Raw genomic sequence first — 18147 nt, forward strand, 5'->3', positions numbered from 1 at the left:
TCCACTAAAAATCCTTTTCCATGAGGACTAATATTTGCAGGAGTCGCTTGTAACAACGGAAACTCCGGCGCATCCTTGTGCAAGGGCTTTAATAATTAAGGTAGATGAAAAACTACCTCATTAAACATTTTACAATCTGAAAACAACGGTTGCTGAGACTTTGCAACTAATGAATGCTTATAAACTGTTTTTTATAATGAGAAGTTGGAAGTGACAGACAGAATTATGTAAGCAGAAAGCAGAAGAAGCAGAAGAAACTTGTTCGCTCAGAGCCCAGGGTCAGCCATGTTACAGCACGTCTGAAGCGGAGAGGGTTAAGAGACTGGCTCAAGGGCCCCACAGTGGCAACTTTTCAGAGCTGGGGCTTGATCTTATGATCAGTAACCCGGAGTTCATGTTATAGCCACCATCATAGTTTCCCTCACCACTGGTGTCCATCGGCTTGCTCCACCGTGTCAGGAACTGACAGATTTCTGACCACAGCCAGTTACAGTAACCTTAACAATTGAGAACTGTCCACTTTAACACAATATGAGTGTAAGTCTTCACGTTTTAGAAAAAAAAAGCTGATAATTTGCTTCTAAAAAAGATGGATGCTGTGAACTAGGACTTAACAGAGATGTACAATTTTTTTTAAAATGAGGATTTAGACCTAGATTCTTAATGGCCAAACAAGATGCAAAGGTAGCGAGAATAAAAATTTGACACAAAAGAGAAATCTTAAGATGAGCCAAACTCAAAAGGCAATCCTTCCACTTCTGGATTTGTAGCCTTGCACCTTCAAGGTCAAAGGGTTCCAGTGCCACCTTGTGTTCTGTGTGCATTAAGTTTTATGTTCTCCCAGTGCTTGATGGTTTCTTCCTACAATCTAAAGACAAACCGATTAGGCTAACTGGTGTTCCCACATTTCTTTCTAAATCTTGACTCCTGACTGTGTCTGCCCTGCGATGGATTGGCACCCCGTCCAGGGTGCAGAGTCTCCTGGGATAAGCTCCAGGTGTCCCACGACATTGATTTTGTGAACTCATTATTGGATCCTTGGAAAAGCTTATGCATTGGTCAGGTATACCTTGAGCTGATACACCAGCCTGGGGAATCTGGTGATGATGTGGTGCAACAGCTTGTTGAACTTATGTTTAAATGTGTGTTGAAACTGCCATCCATAAGGAAAACTGGTTGACCATTTTGGGGAATCTGGGAAAACCAATGGAAAGTTGTTTAATTTTGGGAAAACTAGTTTAATGGACCTGGTGCAAGCATAGTTAAAAGCTCAAAACTTAAATCCAGAAAAGGGGCATAACAGCTTGGTGAAGCTGGGTGGTTATGTTTTCTACCACAAGTAATAGTTCATTCCATGTCTCTGGGGTAATGTATAGATAGTGTCATAGTTGATAATCTGTCAACTTTCTTTATTGAAGCAAAACATTTTCATGATTTAAGTAGTTAAGGTAAGAAAGGTAAAAAAAAAAGATCGACCTATAAAATTACTGTTACTGCACCTTAATTACTACTGATGCACTATTTCATGTCACTTCACTACGTTTAATTCACTACCATGTAATGATTTATGCTTTTTTCTTTGAACAAAAATCGGTAACCTATCACATTACAAACCACAGAACAGAAACCTAACCAGGGCCAATTCTGACTTGTTAAACCAGGCTTGTGTCTACGCTTAACCAGTTCAGGATCCAAGCTGATCTAAACTGGATTTTCCAGCAAGGATTTGTACATTTAGAATGAATATCGCATGATTTGATATAATTAATTGATTTGATTACATTTTTTTTACCTGTAATAACAATTAAACATAGAATTTAAAGCCAGGTTAGTCAGTCTAGTGATATAAATAGTATGATGAAATTATAGAACTTTTAGATATATTGACTTCATTTTTTGTACCAAACTCTAATTGGAAGAGAAATATTTTTACCATTTTTTGGTAAAAAAATATCTGTACAGAGAATTTAAAAGAAAAAAATATATTTTTATATATTCATAGAACTTTCTAACATTGTTTATTATATTCAATATTTGTAGTGTAAGTACTTTATTCAACATTATTTATTTCAAGCTATTTAATTTTGTTAATTAAGCAGATTAGAGTTTATTAGATTTTTATTTTAATCTAAAACTGTTGGAAGTTGATCAGCAAATCTAATTCAGACTGTCAACATACATTACTGTTTTAATTGAACTCAGACACAATTTAAACTGCATTAAGCTTTTAAACTCACTCCTCCACTGCAGCAGAGTGAACTTGGCACAACTTTTATTTTATGTGGACAACTTTTATTGCCCCCTATGTTAGTTCCTGCTAGACTCTGGGTCTGACCTGTTAAGCCTATAGAAAGCTGCTTTAATTAAAGGCAGAAATGGCAGCTTGGGTAATTAAGGGCAGAGCTGTTTGTCAGGTGCCCCATTGTGATATGAATGGTGTTTTTTCACTCCCCACCTTCCCTAATGCTCCAGCTTACTCCCTCACTGTCTGTCAACCTATCAATCTGTCTGTCTTTAAGGCCAATACGTTAACATGCAGATTAAATTGGTAAAAAAATGTTGTTGTCTTTAAAAAAAAAAAAAAACAGTGCTTGTGGTCTTGTCTACTTGAAGCAAAATCAGAATAACCTACTGACAATCCAATCCAAATCTTTTCATAACTTGTTCATTTTCCAATGTTTGGAAAATTGCTTGATTCCATTTCTTTAAGTTGAGTTATGTACTGCTTGTCTTTGTGTCCCACATGTTATGTTGCACTAAAATCTGTTAAATTTTTTTTTTTTTTTTTTGCTTAATTTTACTTAAACACTTCTCTCCAAAACACTCTCCTCACCTTTTATCTCCCAGCTCAGTCCCAGTTCTCCCTCCTTCTTCTCAGAGCAGTTGGGCAGTTAATTGCTTCCACTCTGGGCTGGTAATGAGAGTACAGGTGGAGATACCTGGGCAACAAACCCAGCTCCCCCCTTAGCCCAGCTGTCCTGCAGCCTGGGCCCTTTCTGCCTTAAACACTCCCACAGAGAGCCCTAATGACCAGCCGAGCCTGTTCAGGGTTTGTTGGCCAACAACACGCATCCACTGGGGGCCTGCAACCTATGCCTCCTGTGGACCCAACGACTGTGAATCACATAACGGCATAAAGTCAAAACAAAGTCATCACTCTTGACTTCTTCACAGGGGTCCTTTTTTTAACCCCTTTAACTTAGCCTCCCCCTTCTTAAACCCTCATCTCATTATTAACACCCTCCCCCTCAGAGAATTACACTGGAGATTACACTCCAGACGCGTGGAGAAGCAGATTCAGTGGCCTTACTACACGCGGCAATGCTAAGCCTCTTTTACCTGAACAATAGTCTCCAGCAGTGCCTATCCTGCCAATTAAGCCCAGGGCTCTCTGCAGCTCTCCAGCCTACGCTGACTGCTGCAGTCCTTGCCTAGGCGCGTCGCATCGGCCCCCTGCCGGGTTCAGGCATGCTCCATACACACACCTCACCTTTAAATATGCTCCTTTTGTGTATGAGAGGGAAGGCCATATTGGTTTGGGCAGGACGCGTGTAGACCCCCCACAGATAGAACTTGCCGCCAAGTGGCATCAAAGTGCCGCCGGATGACTCCAGGAGTTTTCCTTACCTCACCTTCCGCAAGTTCACGTTCCCTTCTGCCACCCTGCTTTAAAAGACACTTCTCCTGGCTATAACATACAAATTAGACATTTATTATTTGTATATTTATTTTTAAAATGGCCCATTGCAGGTTAGATTATATTTATTAATTTTTTGTATGTAAAATGGTTATAAAAATGGTGTTTTAACCAGCATTGATCGTTGCATTCAGATTGCAACAATTAATTCACAGTATATTTGTAGAAGAAGTCCTGCTACTCTTTGGCTTAGGATTGTTCTTTGGAAATTTAAGAGGGAATGTTCATTCAGTATTTTAGAAATTCAGACCACTTTCCCAGGCTAGAGTGTCCTTGGTCAATCAGTGTTTTTGCACATCTGCGTTCTGGGCTGATGAGCTGAGACAGCAAAACCTCAGCTATTATTGAGTTTAAGTATTTAGATCAATCAGTATTTCCCGATAGAACAGGCTCTGCCATCAGGGTCTAGTCATCAGGAATTCAGTACCAACATATGGACAAGGAGTATTGCAAAAGTATTGCTGGGGATACAGAATCATGCCAAACACTGGTATGAAGATTTCACCTTTTCACGGTGACTCAATCATCATTAAACTGTAATTCATATATTTTGTGCAAATGTGCTTGATGATATTGCCGGGAATTTCTAGGAATAAAATACATATTGAACAAATCGTGAACAAGAATGTAATGCTCCAACAAGGTCAGCTAATCCTGCAGAGCTTTTATTTTTACAGTGATCCTAGTTTTTGGCAGTCGTAAGTTTCTGTAGGTGTGTGTGTTCTGCATGTCTGCAAAGAACAAGTAAAGATTATAGAAATGTGATCTACCTGAACTCTGCCACTTTGCCTACATGGCAGTGTTTCATTTCGCGTCTTTGTCAATGAGACCATTAGATGGTCAGTGAAAAGCTGGACTGCAATGGAATGTTTAAAACCTTCCTCCTCTCCCAGTCACTCCTAGCGCCTTCAATATAAACTACCTGCCGCCCCATAGACGGCTCATGTGACATCCATTACGCCCCAACACCCACTCACTGCTGTTGTTCAACAATAGACCTGCCGCCTAAAGATGACCTCATGTTCTGCCTTGCTGTTGAATGACTGCTGCACTGGTCATGTGACCTAGATAAAAAAAAAATCCTTTTAGACAAAAAGTTCTACAGGAGTGGCTGAGCATGTATGATAAAAAGAGAAAGAGTTCTTAGAAGAATGTTCGACGACAGATCAGAAAGAGTACAACGTATTTGTTTTCAGGCTACTCCCTAAAGCAGGGGTGTTCAACGAAAATTTCCAAAGGTCCAGTTTCATAAAATTCCCTTCTTGCTTTCAAGTGTCTGGATTAGCTTAGGAGTAAATAAGAACATTTCATTAGAATATTTTATTTTATTAAATAAGTAACTAAAACTAACACTTCATTATTTACAACTCCTGTTAGCACTAATATCTAATCACATGGCAGCAACTCAATGCATTTAGACATTTGGACATGGTCAAGACAATCTGCTGACGTAAAAATTGAGCATCAGAATGGAGAAGAAAGGTGATTTAATTAATTGACTTCGAACATGGAATGCTTGTTGGTGCCAGAGAGGCTGGTCTGAGTATTTCCAAAACTGCTGATCTTCTGCAATTTCACACACAACCATCTCTAGGGTTTATAGAGAATGGGCTGCAAAGATAAAAGTATTCAGTAAGCAACAGTTCTCTGGGTAAATTGCCTTGTTGATGCCAGAGGTCAGAGGAGAATAGCCAGACTGGTCCGAGCTGATAGGATGGCAACAATAACCTCTAATAAAATCTTGTTTAGATATGCTAAAGAACGTTTTTTGAACATTCAACATGTTGAATCTTGAGGCAGATGTGCTACAGTCGCAGAAGGCCACACAGGGTGCCACTCCTGTCAAGAACAGCTAATAAAAGATTGGAAAAATGTTGTATTGTCTGATGAGTCTCAATTTCTGCTGTGACATTTGTAGGGTCAGAAATTGGTATAAACAACATGAGAGTATTGATCAATCCTGTCTAGTATCAATGGTTTAGGCTGCTGGTGGTAGTGTGTAATTTTGGGCCCCTTAGTACCTGATTAATGTTGCTGATCATCTCGTTTGAACGTTCACATGGTCAAACCAACCAATTCATCTAAACATTTTCACACATATGCATATAAGTTTAATAAGAGCATGCAGGATTGGGTTACATTCTAAAAAATTTAAATAGAAGTATTTCTTTCTAATAGTTCTATGCCCTCGGCTGATCTCTAAAAAAAAAAAAAAAACTAATATGTTTTGATCCGCAAAAGAATGTTAAATACTTCAAAATCTGCCCTAAAATGTCCTTTAAAAATGGCCCTGTAAATGTACAGTAACTTACCAGAAGCAGAAGTCACACATTATTACTATATGGGATGTTTAAAGCATTTTTACAGTAATGTTTGATTACACTTATAGCAATTTTCTATGTTTGCCATTTACTGTCCATGTCATGTTAACATATTTACATTTTAGCATGTACAGCTGCGGTTTGATTGGAGTTTCTGGTTGGAGGTTCGAGCTCCAGCTCCAGCAGGTTGCCATTGTTGGACCCTTGGACAAGGCCCTGAACCGTATCTTCTTAAGGGGCACTGTTCCATGGCTGACTCTGTGCTCTGACTCCAGAAATATGCAAAGGAAAAAAATTCATTGTGCAGTAATGTATTTGTAACAAAAAGGCTTAACTTAAACTTAAATCTTATAGGGCTTTCAATTTCTATTTTTATTTATTTATTTATTTTGAACTGGTCTTTTTTCTGCATCAAAATAAAATGAGAAAAAACTGAAATCAACACAGAGTCAAAATAAAACTCACAACACAACCAAGTATTTAGCTAAATAGCAATTATTAGTGCTCAATAAACTTGTTGGAGGCACAGTGGCTTAGTGGTTACAGTAGCACTTTCGCCTTGCACCTCCAGGTTCAATTCCCGCCTCGTGGTCTGTGTACACGGCATTTGTATGTTCTTCCCATGCTTGGCTAATTAGGCTAATTGGCGTTCCCAAATTGCCCATAGTGTAAGAATGAACATATGAATGTTGCCCGGAGGTCTTACCATGGTTATAAACCTGTGAATAAATACAGTGGTCAACATTGGCCTATCCAGTCCCTAGTTAGATTACAGAGGTTCCCAGATGAATGGATGGAATTAAACTTGTTGGATCCTGGCACAGACCTGATTTTTTAAGCATGGCTTGTAAACATTTGATAGGGTTGAGTTCCCAAAAGTTTGCAGTTAGCCTGCTTTATACATTCCACATTTTAACAACTAGTTAAATTGATTTGAGGTTTTACTGAAAAATTCTGAGGTAGTCATTAAACTTGGTGTGATGCCACAGTTTCAAAGCATAATGCTGCCATCACCATTTTTACTGCCATTGCATTTTTAGGGATCCCATGATACTCACTTTACTGTAGACAGTGAGACCTTTGCCAGTTCATGGCAGGCCTGTGTTTGGCGGTTACTGAGTTGTTCTTGACCATCGAAACCAAGTCCTCTCAGCCTATGGGGGACAGTTTGGATCTTCGTCCAGACTGTGGCAAAGCAGCGCTACCACCACATTTCTTGTGCTTATGTACGATTGACATTAATTGTTATTATAAACCTGTCATTTCTGTTACTGTCAGAGGCACTGTTAGGAAAAAATACATTTACATTTGGCAGACGCTCTTATCCAGAGGGACTTACTTTTTTTTTTTATCTCATTACACATCTAAGCGGTTGAGGGTTAAGGGCCTTGCTCAAGGGCCCAACAGTGGCAACTTGGTGGTTGTGGGGTTTAAACATGAGATCTTCCGAACCGTAGTCCAATGCCTTAACCACTGAGCTACCGTACCTAAGTAGAAATTTCACCAGTGTTGTGGTATAAGACACAGCCTGGCTAGGTTTAGTAGTGAAAGTAAGAACATTTCCATATACACAATATGAAGAAAACTCAAATGATTGGGACTCAAAGGAAAGAGGTCATGTGATCTGATGAGGTAAAATTTACTGTGTTCAAGAGTGATGAATGCATCAGGGTAGATGAAGTGATGCACCCATCATGCCTTGTGACTACTAGGTTCAGCAGTGTTATGTGCCGAAAAGCTGATGACCTGAATGTACAGAATAACCAGGTTTCTCCATCCTTTGATTTTTTTCTTCCCTGATGGCACATATATTTTGCACGATGACAATGGCAAGATTCATCATTTTCAAAGTGTGAAAGAGTGCTTCAGGAAGCTTGAGACATCATTTTCACATTATTTTTGAGTCCAGACCTTAATTATATTGAGAATCTATACCGCATGCTGGAGAAGGCGTTACACAGCGGCCCAACTCTCCCTTCATCGATACAAGATCTTGGGAAAACAAATTATGCAATTCTGGGCAAAAATAAATGTTGAAACATTGCATAAGCTTTTCAAATTGATGCTACGGCTGTAATCAAAGCAACAGGCGGAAATAGCTAGCCATAAATGTGGATGTTAGAACAGAATAGAAGTGTGAAAGTGTAAAGATATCAAATTGCACAATAAGAAACTGTAAGAACACCAGTGAGTCACTGTCGTGGAATCCAAGATGAATGTAACAGATGACAGATTTACTAATCGTGATATCATTAAAGAAAAATCAGAATGACTCATTTGATTACTGGAGTCAATCAAACAACAAATCAATCAAACAAACAAACAAATAAACAAATAAATAAATAAATACATATACATGTTTTCTTTTAAGAAGGTTCATTTAAGGTTATATTCAATTAATAAATCTGTGCATGTAAGTGTGTAAAGGAGGTGGGTGGTTGCACATATACGCAATCAGAGACACAGTCAGAGTGCTCGGAAAGCTGTGGCAAGAGCCCAGGGTTTAGCCAAAACATCACTTGTTTAAACTAAAGAAAAAAACAGCATAGCCCATAGCCTTAATCTTAGTAACACATGAATGATTTGCAGGGTGCTAAATTTCATCACGTCCTTCACTGGACTGTGTGATCTGCATAAACTATCACTGATAACTTCTACATTTTCAAAAGTTCTACCTCAGACGTCTCATCTAAATGCTGAATTATCACATAGTTAAACTATAAACTTATGCTACAAGTAAAACATTGGAACACATAACTGCTTAGGAAAATGAATCAAGATTCAGAACTTCCTTTAAACGCTGGTTTTCCGGGAACCTAAAAAGAAAACCTTATTTCATTCTTGCCTTCATTTTTCAAAAACAGTATTAATGTCAAGTCCGTTCTCAAATGGAGCTGCATAATGCGAGGTGAAAACAAAACAAACACAGAAGAGAGAGAGAAAGAGAGAGAGAGAAAGAGAGACTTGACATAACCCGTGCCAACCTTTGGACAAGAGCCAAGCCTGGAGGGGTGACACTGCAGAAAGAGGGTCTTTTTTCTTTCAAATAAATAAATAAATAAATACAAGAATAGAAAAATAGAAGCTTAAAAATCCTCCCAGTCAACAGCAAAAAAAAATAAAAGTATTTCATTTAAGTATTTCATTTAAGTGGATGATTCCAGAATTTGTTTAATCCTGTCTTTGCTGGCAGCATTTTGCTTTTAAATGAGCATCAAGGTTGAGGGTTTTTAAAATTATTTAACACAATATATAATTAACTAAAATCCATGCTAATGGCATTAAGGGCATTTTGTTTTCTTTTTGTTATTGTTCTTTTAATTAACAATGCATTTTCAAAGTATAAGAGGTGTTTAAGTCAAATCGGGCATTTTTGATTGTGTACAATTACAGAACACAGTGATGTGTGTAAAATCTCCCTGTAGTTCTCTATATAATCCTGTTCCACTCACTGGATGTTCTCCGGAATGACTGCAATGGGCTCCAAGACACCTTGGTCAGGATCATTATTTACGGATATATGACCTTCTTTAAAAGTTTCTTTAAAACTTATGGCAAAAGTACAGCCTGGACGGGGTGCCAATCAATCACAGTGCACACACACACACATACAGACTTACATTTACAAACTGTAAACGGCAATCAGACTAATCTGCATGTCTTTGGAGTGTGGGAGGAAACCGGAGTACCCAGAAGAAACCCACCAAGCACGGTAAAGTGGGAATTGAACCTGGCTGGTAATCGAACCTGGACCCTGAAGGCCAATAAGCCACTACCACAAAATCAGGGAAAAGAATGAAATTATTTTCTTTTTTCAACAATCCTTAAAAAATTGACATGATTCAGTTCATGTTGAAAGGAACATTCTGTCCTGAGGAACATTTCAAATATTTCACTGGGGTGGAGATGTTCAGGTAACAGGTAAGGATGTTTTGCAAAAAACATATTAATTTTTTTAATACTCTGTAATAGGTGACTTATAGAAAGTGATGTTGCAAGCGTTTTTATTATTCCTTTAATCATTATGTTATTATGTACACAAGGAGAAGTGTAACTATAGTGAACTGGGCCAGGCTATGGTTCAAGTTATTTATCCAAAACATATTTTTAGGAGGGAAACTTTACCTGTGTTTAAAATGTCTTTTGACAATTCTTGGACAAATCTCATGTAAATCCATAAGAATGTAAAAAGGACTAGTTTGTTTGTTGACAAGCTTAAAGCTGTCAGTTTGCCACTGCCACCTGCTGGTGAAAAAAAAATTCACGTCTCAGTCTTATTTTTCTATCAGTATTTAAATCCTTTTAACATTTCATGCTTAAAACACCCTAAAAGTCTATATGTCGTGCATCATATATTTTTTTATGCATATCTTAATTCTCAATCAGCCATAACATATTTACTCCTGTTAAATATGGGGAATAATCCTAAACCATGACCAAAAAAAAAAACAATACTATATATGTCTTTATTCGATACAAGTCAAATAAAGACTGTGCGGAATTTTCTGGTAAATGAAGAATTCAATGTTTTAGCCGCAGTAAAACATTTGAATGGTGCAAACATTTTAAAAGTAGTCCATATGTCCTTAGCAGAGATGGCACAGAGCCATTTCCACATGTTTGGATCATTAAAGTAGTTCCTGGGAGGCCAGTGTTTCAGATGTGATGCAAGCAGTCATGATCATGGTAGTGAGAAAAACTTTTTATCTTGATGTTCTCCAAACACTGGGATAAGTGCATTAGTGTAGGAGGGGATTCTATAGAGCAATCAAAGGGTGTACTGTGTTCTGTTATCCTGTAAAATCAAAAGTGCCCACTTTGACTTATATAGTATTATTCTATAATTCACTCACTCATCTTCTACACCACTTTATCCTGTATTCAGGGTCGCGGGGGGCCTGGAGCCCTATCCCAGGAGACTTAGGGCACAAGACAGGATACACCCTGGACAGGGTGCCAATCTATCACAGGGCTATTCTATAATTCTGATTGTATAATAGTATAAAAAAAAATCTGCTTGGTAAAAGAAAATCTAAATGTTTTGACTTCATGCTTTATCTCATTATCTCAGTTCCAAGTTATTTTTGAAACGCTTTTCTGCTTATGTTTGTGAAGTGTTTTCTTTTTTATTCCTTTATTTCTTTCTTTCTTGATTGATTGGCAGCCAATTATTATAGACTTTCTTTCTGTTAACTCAAACCAGTCTGACCAGTCTGTTCTCATCAAAAAGGTGTTTAAAATCCAATTTTGGTGATTCACGCTAATATGTTTAGATATGTGTTATGCCTCCTAACCATTAATTTTAAACATGTTTCATAAGGGTATTTTGGTTATGGGACATGTTATTTATAAAATGTCACAAAAAATGTAGATGTAATCCAAAATCATTTGTGATTTATGAAAACCAGTGAGGCAGGAACATGGGAGGAGGGCATGGTGGTATCCAGAGAGAGCAGCAAGAAATAAAAAGAAACACACACACAAACAGCTGCTTCATCTCAGAAACTTCGCAATCATGAAAGTGACTGCTCTGGTCTGCGTTTCCCTTCTTCTTCTTTGCCTGTCTGGTGAGTAGATTTTTAAAGTAATAACAACAAAAAAGGAAATCTTCTGCTGTTATCCAAGTAATAAAGTAGCATTAATCGAGTAGTGTGTATCTAAATTTCTGGCATGACACAGAATAAAAAAATTATCTCTTGATAAAGCTTATCGCCAATTTCTGAGTAAACTGTTAACTGCCTGACATAAAAAATAACTGCATTATGAGCTTATTATATATATTCTGCCATCACATCTGGGATGATATTTATTATTTCACAATGTTGATTAACATCATATTCTAGGTTAATCTATCTATTAAATTTATCTATATGTTTCTGGTTCCTAGGAGTTTTTTTGTGCATCTCTTTCTAGGAGACTACATTTCATATACATTCCCTGGAGTATACTAAAGAAATATAACCTCATTCAAAAAGGCTTTCTAATATTAAAATAAACCGAGCTGAGTGTGTTTGTAAGCTCACATCGGTTCAATAGTATTATCTACTTTCTAAAAACATACAACGATAGCAGACACAAATAACAGAGTGTACAATAAGAGAACAGGTGGCCGTAATCAGGAGTGTTCTCACGACTTTTTGTAACGACAGGAATTTTGCCCAGACAATTTCCATGGTTTTTGGTCACCTAGAAATGTATGTATGTTCATGATACTTATGCTCCACGTTCCATTAAAAAAAAAAAAAAAGTTAAAAACAAGATAACAATTAGCTCCTGTTATCTTTCTGATATAGTTATACACAGTTGTTCGCTCACTTTCTCTTGAAGTGAAAAAGACAAATAAACACAACTTAGCATGTTACTGAGCAAACCGCAAAGTGCATGTTTATCTGTCCTGAAGAGTCTTCCTCAAGCAAGTTTACAGTGGTATAAACTTGACTGTACAGAGCTGACAGTATTGTAAATTGTTAAGCTAATTTAACTAAGCCAAACAAGCCTAAAAAACTGTGTGGGATCAGACTAACAAAACTGGAGTTTTGGTTAATATTACTGAGAGGGTTGGGTTAACAAAAGTGAAAAGACTGTGCTAACAAACCTGACTGGCCTGAGCTAATAAAACTGAGGAGATTTGAGTTAGGGGAGGGGAGTTGAGCTAATACTAAATGTACAGAACTAACAACACTATATATTGTTAAGCTAATTCAACTAAGCCAAACAAACTAGAAAAAACTGCGCAGGTTTAGGCTAACAAAACTTGAGTTTTAGTTAATATTACTGAGAGGGTTGGAGTAAACAGAACTGAGTGGACCTTGCATACAAAACTGAGGGGAATTAAGCTAACAATAAAGTAGTGTATTGGAAACTAGTTCTACTAAGCCAAACATGCTAGCAAAACTGTGTAGGATTAGGCTAACAAAACTGGAGTCCGAGTTAACCTTACTGGGGGGAATTAAGTTAACATAACTGAGAGGATCGTGTTAACCAAACTGATTGGCCTGGGCTACCTCCCCTGAGGGGAACTGAGCTAACAATACAAAGTTTACTATTTATTGATAAGCTAATTAAACTAAGCCAAACAAAAATGTGTGATCAGACTAACAAAACTGGAGTTTGAGTTAAAATTACTGAAGGGGGTTGAGGTACCATTCATTACTGACTGAAGTAAACTTACTGAACAAACTGAGCTGAGCTAACGATGCTAAGTGGAATATTAAGAAATACTAAATAAGCTAACAATGTGACTCAAGCTAACAAAACTGGATGGATCGAAATAACAATACAAAATGAAGCTAGCTAACTAAACAGTGTAGATTGGGATAACAAGTTTTAGTGGAATGTGTTTACAAATCTGACTGTACTTACCTCATAATGATGAATGGAACAAGCTAACAAATATTACTTCTGTTAGCTTTGCCCTAACTAGCTGTTATTGCTAGTTTGTTTCCACTCTGTTTACCAACCAAGAAATAGTTTTAACTGAGAATGCATTTGTCTGCCATCATAACTATTTTTTTTTTATTTAGCATGTGGCTACATTTTTCTTAAGGAAACTGTTAACTATCTGTCATATAACAAAATATAATGCCAACTGCTTGATAATGTGAGCATGCCAATCATCTATTTCCAACTACTGTCCTTTGTGGCCGGGTTTTTTATTCTGTAAACTACATCGCCAAATATCACATATCAAAACATCTTATAATCAAGAAATAATCAACAAACCATTTTAAACTCTACACAAAAAAATATATAATTACCTGCATCTATATTTTCTATGTGCAGCTGTGATATCAGCAGATGGAATTTCACCTATCAGTAAGGTAATCTATTGATTTCAATTTATACTGTACTGTAGATGATGAGATGATATTGATCAGTGGTATTGAAAATTAATAAAAAAATATGTATTTGCTAACAATTACATCTGTAATAGGATGAGTGTGAAAAGTATGCAACTTTAAGATGCACCCGTGAATACAACCCAGTGTGTGGTGATGATGGCAAGACATACTCAACTGAGTGTATTCTCTGTATGGAAAATAAGTAAGTCACTAAATAATTTAATGTGTATGTACAGTACACGTGTATGTCCATGAATGAACCGGAATTACTAGTTATTGTTCTTCTTCTTCTTCTTCTTTGTGTGTGTGTGTGTGTGTGTGTGTGTCACCTTAAAACTTTTTTTTTTTTTTTTTGTGCAGAAACCGAAACCAGCAAGTGAAGGTGATGCACAAGGGAAAGTGTTAAATTCCTCAAGCTCACCACATAGAGGAATTCCTCTGCCCTGCAATATGGAGACCTGTTCACTATTTACCAATCGTAATAGCTCAACATTTCTGCAAGAATCCCCGTCATAATCTGTGTAATTTGGCTAAACTTTAAGTTCCGTTCATGAACAATTAAAAGATTTAAGCATGATATTGGTCCTGTTTCTTCGAGAAAGCAGTGCATAATAACATGCTGCCTTGTAACATTTAACATTCCTGTAAGGTAGCAGTGAAAAATATGTCAGTGATAATATAAGAGGAAGAGAAATATGAGAAAGTTTCGGTAATATAAGTACAGGGTTGGACATCGTACAAAAGCAACATCACACTCCAGGTCATGATATTTTAATGAAATATCAGCACTGATATTTAGCACAACAGCACGACTTCTAATGTGATATTGCTTTAACAATACAACGATTCATCATCATCACTTCAACAAACATCATTTATTTTAAACAAACTATTTTATATACCAACACTTTCTGCACTAACTAGTGACGGACAGTTAGCGACCAACAGTTACTGTAATTAATTGGAGTGAAGTAGTTTTAAATTCTCACCAGTGCTATGTTGGTAAAAGGTAAGGCCAATTACCCATGGAGGTGGTGCACAGTCCTAAGAAACTTACGAGATTTACTTTAGAATATCAGATAATTTTCTGGGTTTCTAACTTCTAATTAGAGTTAAATGGAAAGCTAGTGAGCTATGAAGATATATGACAATCCCTTGTTCCACACATGGGGTAGTGCCCTTGATCAGTGGTTAAAGAGGGATTTGGGATTTAGCCTTGTGTTAGAAGCCTTGTGTGGTTTTAAATGTGGGTTTTGGGAGGCAGCTGCTCTCCTCTCTTACCGATAAATACGTTTTTCCACTTGATTCTATGCTAAACTAAAACAGTTGGATAGCAAGCCTAGCCCATTTGAATGATTAAAAGTGTCCGGTCACTGGCAGATTAAGGGAGCACTTATAGGAAATAAAGTTTCATGTCAATATGTACTATGTAAATGTGACTTAAAATGAACAGATGTTGATCGTTAGTCTTTCAGTGACTATTTTATAAGTCTACTTTTTATTGTTTGATTAATTTTTTTCATAATTTTGTTCATATGCACTAAAGGTATGTTTTTTGGTCAGAATGGAAACCTGGTTTACAAAAATAAACAAATTTTCAATTAGGTTTAACCTTAGTTTAAACTAACCTTTTTAAATGCTAAAATAAAAATAGCATATATAGATATAGTTATATCGCCTAATACCCTGCCTCACGTTCTTAAGCATTCCCTTCTCACCACAGTAGAACATGACTACCTAAACATGTCGTTGTAACACATATACCCATTAACCATAATACAATTTACAACATTGATGAAAAAAAATTACCCACCATTTTAAATAAAAAGGATATATCTTAATAATCAACACATGACAAATTGCTGAAAACAATAATAACTACAACACCCTTAAATGTATTAATGTTTCATTGCTTGTTAGGCATTTACATGACAGAAAAGGTGCTGTTAAAGATAAAGTTCCCGATATTTTCATCTTTATGGTCATATGAATTTAACTGATTTGTGTATTGCCTCACACAACGTTGTCTGTCTTATTGCTGATTTTACACGGTGCAAGCATACGGACTAAATGTCTAGTTAATGTCTGTGCATGATAGCAGTATGTACAGTTACTGAATAAAAGAGTGAACTTATATGTGCGTGTCTTTGCATGTGCGCTAGTGAGAGTGAGTGCTCTGTGTTATTGGGTGTTGCTATGTCACCTGAATGCTAGCTGACAGCCGCGGGAGATTTAACTGGACAGCGAGCAGTCCAGAGTGGTAACTAGTCCATCATATAAATAAGCACACAAAAACATGTGTTAATGTCTGAGTCTCCTTTTAGCATTTAATTTAAGCCAAAACCAGACTTTAATACACATTCCTAATTGCAGACACTGAAATGACATAAACATTTTCACCAGTTGGCCCAGTTTTTCTATTTAATATATTAAGTTTACAAAGCTATGGGTGAAGGTGACCTGCAGGTGAGGTTTAGTTTCAACTAGCTTGTGAAAACAGGTTCAGGGAATTGCATTTCTGAACTAAAACGTAATATGCTGCTGTATGTGATACACACAAACACCAGAGCCATCCATCTCTGACAAATGGGCAAATTTACAGACAGTTCTAATATCATAGAGGCAGTTTCAAAAAGTATCTGTAGCAGTTGCCAAGCTGAGGCAGCTTAGAGTACTGTGACTTTTGGAGATGTTTCAGAAGACATGCTGTGGGACAGGTTGGTCTGTGGGGTAAATAATAACAGTATACAATAAAGGCTGTTGGTGGGAGGCCGAGGTGATTTTGCAGAGTAAAAGAACCTGAATCTAATAACACAAAGACAGATCAAGCAATGCAGTGAAATGTTTACAGTGCTGAGGAACTCATTGTGCAAACCACTGTTCTTTTAAGGGCATTATATATTGCATGGCCAAATGCATATGGACCCCTCACAATTAAAGGCATGCAACTGCATGACTACCACACCTAAGATATGCATTTTGAACACTGCATTGCAGCATCTGGTCTGGTGACACCATTTTTATCTGACTCTGCATTCTTTACTCACATGTTCATTCCAATAAGCTCTGAGGTTTTCCACTTTTTATGTGATGCATTTATTGATTATACCAAATATTTCAAACACCCTACAGAGCACCATTATATCCATTAAAAAAAAGCTACGGCAAACTGCACTCTGCCTAGGGAAGGCTGTGCTACATAATTCAGTGACCAAGTAATGAAGGCATTAATCAGGGAAGCAACCAAGAGTTGCTATGAGGTTCTGAAAAGAGGTTGAGATGAGAGAGGCTTAGATGGGAATAGCTATTCACAAAACAACTATAACTAGGGCTTTATTTAAAAAAAAAAAAAAAAAAAACAAGCAAGTTCTATATTATATTATTCCTTAAAATAAAATGCTAGATTTTTTCTGCAAACCAAACACTTCTTTTCTGAGAACAGTGAAAAATTGTGGTAGTAACATTATTTCATGGTGTTACTTTTCATCATCATGCACTGAAGAACTCCTCAGGGCCGATGACAAGATGGATGGAAAGAAACTTAAAAAAGAATCTTCCAGTCTGTTCATTTTTCTACAGGACAGGAACCCTAAGCATACTGCCAAAGCTATTCAGGAGTGGCTTTCGCAATCTCTGAAATACTCATCCAGTGTGGCAAGGCTTGAACATGGCAGTTCATCAAATCTGACAGAGCGCAAGTAATTTTACCAAGAACAATGGTCAAATAGATAAACATCCAAATGTAGGTTTCCTTCAAAGTTGGGATGATAAACAAGTGGGTTATTCAAATACTTTTAATATTATATAATTAAAAAAAATCTGTAAAACAAATGTGATCTAGCCTACTGAAAAATCATGATAACTAAATTATTTACCCATGTGATCAAATTATTCTGATTGAAGCATACTCATTATATATGCCAGCTGTAATTGTTTCCCCTAGTAAGGCTTGGTTCTTGGCATGCAATACAGCTTCCAGCACTGTGGAGCTCACTTCATGTGTTAGGATAATAATGCTTAAAATGCTAGTTTAGCCTTAGGTGTATTAATAGACCTAGGGTTGTGTTCATGTTGGTCTCACATATGGATCAATACTGTTGATTTCCTGTTCTGAGATTGGTTTGTTGTTTCTTTTTCTTTGAGTTTAATTTATGTTATTAAAATCTTTACTTCTGCAACAATGCCTCGCCTGCATCCTTTAAACCCCAATACCATGATGGTGAGTGTTTATGCTTTTAACATTACTGCTACCATTACCACTGATTAATTTGACTCACTGATGCCTATT

The 18147-nt window shown here is 36.9% G+C and overlaps 1 protein-coding gene across 1 annotated transcript; it reads left to right on the top strand.

Annotated features, from left to right (window-relative positions):
* The first annotated feature begins 11466 nt into the window (after positions 1-11466).
* On the top strand, positions 11467-14436 carry si:ch211-195b11.3 (uncharacterized protein LOC100334344 homolog). Its single transcript, XM_053507170.1, has 4 exons — positions 11467-11585; positions 13801-13838; positions 13952-14061; positions 14220-14436. Exons 1-4 carry the CDS (start codon positions 11534-11536, stop codon positions 14263-14265), a joined length of 246 nt encoding a protein of 81 aa, XP_053363145.1. The 5' UTR covers positions 11467-11533; the 3' UTR covers positions 14266-14436.
* Positions 14437-18147: the final 3711 nt, after the last annotated feature.

Source organism: Clarias gariepinus, chromosome 11 (assembly GCF_024256425.1).
Source record: "Clarias gariepinus isolate MV-2021 ecotype Netherlands chromosome 11, CGAR_prim_01v2, whole genome shotgun sequence".
Lineage (NCBI taxonomy): Eukaryota > Metazoa > Chordata > Actinopteri > Siluriformes > Clariidae > Clarias > Clarias gariepinus.